The sequence below is a fragment of the Gavialis gangeticus genome, unplaced genomic scaffold (genome assembly GCF_001723915.1).
Source record: "Gavialis gangeticus isolate Ggan-Ray unplaced genomic scaffold, GavGan_comp1, whole genome shotgun sequence".
NCBI lineage: Eukaryota > Metazoa > Chordata > Crocodylia > Gavialidae > Gavialis > Gavialis gangeticus.
The window spans coordinates 16,115,080-16,123,689 of record NW_017729014.1 but is presented as its reverse complement, the minus strand read 5'-3'; the positions used below and the strand labels follow the sequence as shown (position 1 = coordinate 16,123,689).

Sequence of the window (8,610 nt, the reverse complement as noted above, 5' to 3'; positions counted from 1 at the left end):
GCTTTTCCTGTGACTGGCCCTGTAGCCCCTGAAGTTACTAAATAGCCAGTAAAGAAAGAAAAAAACACTAGAAAAAGTGAGGTTATTTCTCAACCTGCAGCAGTGACTTTGGGTGAGCTGGGCCAGACCTTCAGCTTCATGCATTCGTTTCAGCAAAGCTACTTGGATTTTCCCCCAGATGAAAGTCTGTTCCCTGAGATCCTCTGGCACTGGCCTCACAGGTGCAAATTAAGCATGCAGCATTAAAATCAATGCAAATAAGTAATACTGACTTTCTTTCAAAGGCTGACACATTCTGTGACCGTGCTCCCACCTAAGTCTGCTAGCATCTCAAATGAGTTTGGCAGAATTGCAAAGAGGATGACTGCACGTGTGTTTCCTAAAGGGTTAAAGGTTTCTTGGCTGACAAGGGCAATCATGAATGTAGATAAACCAGGCGGGCATAAATTAACGAACACGCATTCAAGGCTGAGCAATTCCATCTAGCTCATTAACATTCTTAGGAGGTTTTCTTAGGCAGAGAGGCCCCTTTTACCTTTGCCAACATAAGAGGCCAATAACCTGTAATCCTGCCACCAAAAACCCAGCACACACAGTGAGTGGGTGCAAAAAGGACAGAATGGAGAGGCAGCATATGCTCAGCTGATGGATGGTGACAGACGGGTTTATTTCACAGTAGTCAGCTGACATTCGGGCTTGTGATGTTCTTTTTATTATTATGATTAAGATAATAACTCCCAGCTGCTGTCAAGAGACATGTCATTGGTTTTAAAATTGCAGGCCTTACCTGCTTCTAAGAATACCTGCATCTGATTTTTTTTTTTAATCTAACAAACAGTTCCCACCGATGCTGGTCGTCTGCTTGTTTCCATCTCCTTCAGCTGGGACGAGCAGAGTCAGATTTTGACACAGGAAGAACCAAAGCACTACATTTCCCCCCTGGACATGCACTGGCCCTGACTTACGCCCTCCAAAGGCACATATGTCTGATACACGTTTCTCTGTGTGCTGACTGCTCAGCTTCATTTTTCTTGCTAATCACTTTGTGGTGAGGCCTCAAGTCTTCCTTGCATTTGTAAGAATAAGTAGCCCTATATAGCTCCCTCCTGTTTGCCCCTGGACTGCTACTGCTTCACTTCCGATAATATTAATACTGAAGTTATTGTGCTTGGCTTCCTAAAATTGTCAGAGGATATTTAGGGTGGGATTCTCTGGTGTATCTGCTTCCCCCCCACACCAGCTGGGAAGAGATGGCCAGTGTTAGAATGCAAAATACTTGGGATTAGTTTCTACTAATGGCTACAACATTTTTGCCAGTACCACAGTATTGTACAGTCTGCAATACCTGATCCAGTCTGCCTCAGTAAACCAGTGAAACTGGGTCTTACTCATGAAGCCTGCCCCTCCAATAATTATTAGGCTCCCATTCCTTCTGGTTGACCTCCTGGGGGCTCTTTTATTCCAAATACATAGATAGCACAGACTTCCCTTGCTCCAAAAAGCATCTTTCTTTGTTCACTCATGTGGTCCCAGATAAAACCAGAGCAACTTCCCCAAATGCAGCAGTTACTCCAGGTTTTCCTGAGACTCAGATTTAACCCACAGAGGTCTGAGAGTTGTATTTCTTGGCCACAGTTCCCCATTGAAGAAAACAATTATTCTTCTAGTCATCAAACTATCACCCCAAAGCTCAGAAACAGTCTGCAAAGTTCACCAACTCCAGACACAGGCACGTTGCCCTGGATAGAGAACAATTTCTCCAGTCTTTGTAGCTACAGCACCACCTTGTGGGATTTTATGATTCATACCTTTTGGTGGGGGGGTTTGCAGCCATCTCTGCCATCAATTCTTACGCAGCACTGAGCTTTCACAGCCCCTGAAAACCTGGGGAGAGATGCTGACTTACACAAAGGCCTTGTTGTAGCACATGAAATAATCTCTAGGTCCGTGTAGCCCCAGCAGCACAGAGAACAGCACAGACAAACCACTGCCACATTGGCATGGCTCTCTGGGTGAATTTTGCAGCCCATACTTAGTTCTGTATGACTGCTGGCAGCTCCCAAGCCAGCTAGTGTGAGGGTGGTTAAGGTATGTCCATAGGAATTGTGCTAGGTGGAAATAAGCATGCTCTAAGGGAAGCTGGAGGCAGAGGGCAGATGCCCTTTTTTCCTTGCCACCTGCCATCTAGGAGAGAATTAGCACATGGCAATTTCTTACACTAAGTTCATTCAAGTGGCAGGTCTCCCTCATAAGCATTGGAGCTTGCTTTTGTTCTTACGATCACCCCAAATTATGGATGTCTCTCTCTGAACCTCGTGGCTTGCACCTTGCCAGCCTAAACACCCTGTGCAGTTTCATCAGATACAGGAGTCTTCTTCCCTTCCTTGCTTTGCAGTGGGGCTTTCCGGGCTGTTAAACAGCTGCTGTGTTCCCCCCAGAAGTAGTTTCCTTTCAGTGACAGATTCATCCAGGGTCTGGGTTCGCTCAGTATCCACAATTTTGGTCAATAGGAGATGTATGTGCCCCTGGAAATGTGATCTATTGTTTTCATGAGAATTTTGTAAAAGGTCTTAGGCTTGTTCAGGCTGAAAAGCACCAGAAAGCAAAGCTATTTCATAGACATTAGCGGCTGGAAGGGACCTCGTGAGATCATTTGGTCCAGCCCCCCCCACCCTGCCCCCTCCACCATAGGCGGGAAGTCAGCTGGGATCAAGTGACTCCAGCAAGAAATATAAATTTCCCCATTCTTTGTATAGGAACATGAGCAAAATCTTCAGGAGAGCAATTCTGTATGCTGAACTAAACAACTACTTGACCCTGTTTGGAAGATCAGAGGTTGAGCCACTGCCTAGTAATAGCCAGTTATCATGTAACTGGAGGAGTCTCAGGCAGGGGAACATGTTGGTGCTTGTCCGAAAGTTTGCAGTTTAAAAAGAGTATTGGAGACATCTTTTGTTTAACTGCCTGGGTAGATCTGGAGTGAAGTTTAGTATCATTCCTACCATCTCAACTGCATTCACTTTCAGCAGCTCTGAGCAGTTGACTCACAGCTTGCTGATGAACTGGATTTTATAGTTGTTTGCTTGGCAAGAGACTTAGTTAAAGACGAGGCGAGCGATGACTGGGTGACACTGACCCAGAGACTCCCATTGTACGGTGGAATGCTGGCAGCGCCGCTGAACGGTGACATACCTGCGGGAAACCAACATTATCCTATTAACCACCAGCAGCCAGATCCTCCTCCAGAGTCACTGAGTAAACAGCACCTGGCACCTCACAACAGGCAGATCACTAAGAGGACAGTGCTGTCATCAAAGCGTATGTGCTTTAAGCCTAACCAGACCAAACAGGCTCAAGGTGAGAGCGACTGACCCCTTCCACTGGCATTCCTGTGCATCTCAAATCTGCCTGAATGATCTGAGGGCCCCCTAGCCTTGCCCTTCTCCAGCTTCTTCCCTGCTTGGTCTAATTTTCTCTGTTTAATTTGCTTCCAGCCGGCAGGCACACAGGAACAACCCTCCAGCAGCTTGCGAACTCTGCCATCCTGGATTAACAAACCGGTGTGCGAAGCCTGGCACTCAGAAATATCCCTGCAGCCATCAAGCAGTGGGTACGCTCACATCCAGGAGCTTCCCTCTGCTAGATGAAGAAACACACGTGACTGTGAAAGGAAAATGAGCGGTAAGGAAAGTTATTGTTGTGACAGTCTTCCATGAAGTTAGATGAGCTTTATTTATTTTTAATCATGGCATGCGTCTCAAATGATATCTCCTTACTCTGTTGGTAGCCAGAAATCCTCAGGGCCGGCCTGCAATACTCCTTATAGAGGAACAATACCTCCACGAGCTGTGAGCTCAGCCCCTTTGGGGAACAAAGGGCTTGTTTTGTTTGATCGTCCTTTTTCATTTGGACTTGGGGCAGCAGATCCCTTATTAGAATACTGCTTTGCGCACACAAGTGCAGCTGGTCTTGTCATTGTGGAGCTGAGGGGATAGCATTTGAATGCCCTCACATTGTTTTACAGTTAATAGGCATGGAGCTAAAGAATGATGTGTCTGTAAACCTACTGCAACCTGCAGACACGTCTTCACGGCAAACTTACTGTGGCAGGCAGCAGTGCCTTCAAGCCCAATGTGCTGCTCCAAACAGCAAGCAGTGTAGCTGCCTTCGTGAAGTATTGTGCCCTTGCCAATGCCTGCCCACAGCTCTGTGCAAATCTTGCTATGCTGCTTCTGATTCAGGAGGCCGTTTTATCTGAAGCAGCATGATGTCTGAGGACCTGGCAGCCCCACATCATCAGACTGTGGTGTGTACACAGCCTGCATCCCCCAACATGGCTAGAAACATAGATTTATGTTATGAAAGTTTAGTGAATTATTAACGGGGACCATGTCAACCTACAGCAGGTGGAAGTTTAAAAGCTCATTTGGGCCTTGTGAAAGAAGATAGAGTAACAGGCCTGCAGTCTGCAAGCCACAACCCAGAGCAGATACAAGGGGAACCAACCACCCCACCAGCCCATCACTGCTGTTCTGAAAGGTGCTTCCTGTCCATTGAGGATAACCTGTTCATATAATCCTTTGTATCTCTGCTAAGGCTACCAAAAAAGAGCCTAATCTGTGACTTCTAGGATTGTGAAAAGGCTGAGCACTAAACATGGAATGAGAACACCTAACCTGTTTCCAAGAGGCTAACAAATAGCGATGGTTTGGGGGCACAATTAGATTCAAAGTTGTGCAATAGAGACTCTATAATCTGTTCCTAATGCCCTAACTCTTGTAATGCCCTCATCTGGTGATAAGGAAGGAATAATAAATGAAATTGCTATATATCTGGTTATTTCTTTCTTGTAAAAAAAAAAAAAAAAAAGGAATGAGACCAGATGCCAAGCTCTTGAGGAGGTGGATGGAGCTGAGCGAGGAGGTGACGCTGGAAGAAGATGTGATAGAGAACCATTCCACATCGGTTAGGCAGCTGGAGAATAACGCATCATCGGCCTGTGTGTGGAGAGATCTGCACCTGGCTGCTTGGAATGGTAACACACATCTGGTGAAGCAGCTGCTGAAGCGGGGGGCAATGATAGAGAGCAGGTGAGCACCTGTTGCCCGATAGCTGCCGTATTATTTCAGGCTTGTCTTGCTAGGTCTCTGCCTGTCGCTCTCTGACATAAACAACCTGAGTTTTCCTTGCTTCAACCCACCTAGAGACCAAAATGGATGGACGCCCTTACACGGTGCCACACTGAACGGATACCTCAGCATGGTTAAATTCCTCGTGCAGCGCGGAGCTGCAGTCCATGCCATGGATCAGTCACGCTACACACCACTGCATCACGCTAGCTGGAATGGCCATACCCAAGTGGCCAAGTTCCTCCTGGCTCGAGGAGCCTCAGCAACAGCAGGGACCATAGCGGGCCTGACCCCACTTCACTGCGCAGCAGCTGGCGGTCACACCCTCATTGTGCAGTTGCTGTTACAGCAAGGCACAGATCCTGCTGGTAGGGACAAGAATGGGTGGACAGCACTGCACTGGGCAACTGTGAGCAGCCATCTGCATGTCATGGACTTGCTGATGTGCCACGGCCTCTCCCCAGATCTGGGCAGTGATGGAGGCTTCACAGCATTGCATGTGGCAGCAGAGACTGGAAGAAGTGACGTTGTAAGGTTCTTGCTTGCAAAGGGAGCCAATATCAATGTCAAGGATGGGCTGGGGAGAACAGCACTTGTCATTGCTGCAGACAATGGTGATCAAGAGGTAGGTCTGTAACATGATGATACTTCATTATCCATTGATCAGGGCCAGCAAGATAGGGAAGATAGCCACCAGATTCTCTCCAGCCAGCTTCTTCAGTTAGAGTGGTCTAAGATGAACAATGATGCTGATTTACTCAGTTGTAGGTAGGTCAAGCCTGGCTGATATTCTCAGCTGTGGACCATGGATGTTGTTTATGGGTTCCAGACACATACAGCTTTTCCTGCTGATTGTCCTCTGTCTTCTAATGTACCTCAGGATGGAAAAAATGAACCTGAATTAATACAAGGTTACTTTTACTGGTTGGCTGTTTGTATAGAACTAGATAACTTCTGGCACGCAAACACATAGTGTGTGCTCATGAGGTCTCTCTGCAGGGACAGTAAATGAGTTGGGGATTTCCTCCGTCAATGATCAGAACACAGGCGGAAATTCAGCTGGTGGCTTTGAGATACAACAATGGAAGGGAGGAATTAGGAAGAACTTTCTCACTAGGCAAGTAGTAAAACACTGGAACAGGTTACCCAGAGAGGTGGTGGAAACTCCATCTTTGGAGGTTATCAAAACCCAGCTAGACAAAGCTTTGGCTGGGATGATCTAGTTGGGGATGGCCTTGCTTTGAGCGGGGGTTGATGTGACCTCCTGAGGTCCCTTCCAACCCTAACTTTCTGTGATTCTAGAAAGTCAATTTCTATGAGTCTATGAATGAAATAGCTAATGCAGACTTAAAATGAAACTAATGAATCAGGAAAAACTGTCTCTGCATAGAAGTTTTCACTAATAAAAATTAAAGTACTGTGCTCTGCCCCTTTGAGAACTTCTCAGAGTAGCAGACTGCTAAAAGGCTTACGTGCTTAAACTGAAATCCTGGCCCTACTGTCACTGATTCAGTGGGACCCATTCCTTTATGGGCTGCAACAAAATGAACTCACTTTTTCTTTCCTCTTCCCCAGATTACAGGAGTGTTGCTGAAAGGCAAAGCCAATGTGCACCTGAAGGACCACTATGGCTGCACAGCTCTCCACAAAGCAGCAGCTGGAGGATACCTAGCCATAGTGCACCTCTTGGTTAAGGAAGGAGCTGGTGTCAATGCTAGGGATGGTTTGAATCTGACCCCACTTCACAGAGCTGCCTACTATGGGCAAAGCAAGGAAGCCAGTTATCTCCTGGAGCATGGAGCTGACATCAATGCTGCTGGCTGGCTAAACAAAACCCCGCTGCACCTGGCTGTGGAAAAGAGTCATCTCCTTTTAGTGCAGCTGTTGCTGGGGAAGGGGGCTAGTCTGTCCCTGGGAACTTGCTGGAGTAAAACAGCAAAGGATCTAGCATTGCCAGGGACATTTCCTGGAGACTCACCATCCACTTCAGAGAGGCTGGCAGGTGTGAGCTGAACCAGAGTCCAGCCCAAATGCAGTAAGCTCAGCCTGACAGAAGAGAGAACAATTTTAACCTCCTGTTTTGTCTGACACCGTCGTGTGAAGGAAACATCAGATTATCCCAGCACTCCAGTACTAAAAGATAAAATCTGGCAGTGCAAAGGAGCCCCAAAGTGGCTGTGAAGCATATTTACAGGTAAATTACACCAACTTTAAGGCACCTTTGTACTACTAGACTGCTGTTAGGGAGCCTTAGTGTAATCAATGAATCATGCTCTGATTTTTTAAAGGGTTCTGTCTTTAACAAAGTACTGCTGTAATATGCATTTAATACTACAGATGAGATTAAACCATTTATGGTGATGCATTTGATATGAGATAAGACAGCCAATGGACACCAATATGAATCCCAAGTCGTAAAGAGAGGCCAAATGGAGAGGATGTAAGAGGTAGATTCTGGGGCCCAGGAAAGGATCATGGGAGGAATAAAGCAATAGCAGAGCAGTGCCAGGTGGAGGAATGTGACCAGACACATAGGCCAGGCAGCGAGCCTAAGCAAGACCATGCTTAAAATGCTTGCTGTCATGTGGCAGTAGACACTGTAACTGCCTGAAAATCTTACTGGATCAGTTTTGTTGGAGAAGGAAAAGCAAATGATCAGACAAAGACTATTTCCGACCCAGGCATCCTCCTTTCCCTAGAACAGACCTTTGTATGTTAGAATGACGTGTTACTTTATTCAGTGGCTGGACATTTAATAAAACTGCTTTCAGAAAAGAAATACTGAGTCAACTGGCAAGTTTTAGTGCTTCCTATCCTATACTACAGGCACTTGTATCAGAAAAGCTGTTATTAAGGTAATAACTACACCTGCTGCCTCCCCGTAGGGCAAGATTCTAAATCAAGGCAGGATATCATTTGTTTCCAGAAAGAAAAATAGCTCCAATCTGCAAAATGCTCCTGAGTAGTCACTTCCCTGCCTGCAGTTAAGATCCGACATATCCATTTCAAAGAAAGACCTGGGACAAGAGAGAGAAATATGTCAACAGAAGTTAAATGAAAACAAGGCTGGATCTCGGTTAGAGGTGGCTGAATAGTATTTGTCAAGCAATGGCAATAAACCATATTTTGCATGGCTCAACTGCATAGCATTCCTGAATAAGGTATCCGCTGAATAATACATGATCCATCCAATATTTTATTTGATGAATCATTTTATTCAGCTCTGTTCTCAGTCCCTCCTGTAGAGAATAAAATGTGTTACAATAATTTTCACATCCATGGCCCCTTCTAGCCACTGGTGTCAAAGCACATTGATATTTACTTCTATTACTCATTTACAGAGCCCTTTCTGAGCATAGGCTAAGGCACATTATTAACTCAACAGAAGCTTGGAGTCTCAGGCTCTGAGCCTACAACTGGATCTCCCCCAGGCACATCCCTGCATCTAGATACCAGCCCCTGAAATCAGCAGAGATCTGTA

The 8,610-nt window shown here is 46.1% G+C and overlaps 1 protein-coding gene across 1 annotated transcript; it reads left to right on the top strand.

Moving 5' to 3' along the window:
* The first annotated feature begins 3,036 nt into the window (after positions 1–3,036).
* ANKRD65 (ankyrin repeat domain 65) lies at positions 3,037–7,554 on the top strand. The gene is made up of 5 exons (XM_019511846.1): positions 3,037–3,357; positions 3,495–3,681; positions 4,871–5,090; positions 5,205–5,754; positions 6,705–7,554. Exons 2-5 carry the CDS (start codon positions 3,675–3,677, stop codon positions 7,140–7,142), a joined length of 1,215 nt encoding a protein of 404 aa, XP_019367391.1. The 5' UTR covers positions 3,037–3,357; positions 3,495–3,674; the 3' UTR covers positions 7,143–7,554.
* The last annotated feature ends 1,056 nt before the right edge of the window (positions 7,555–8,610 follow it).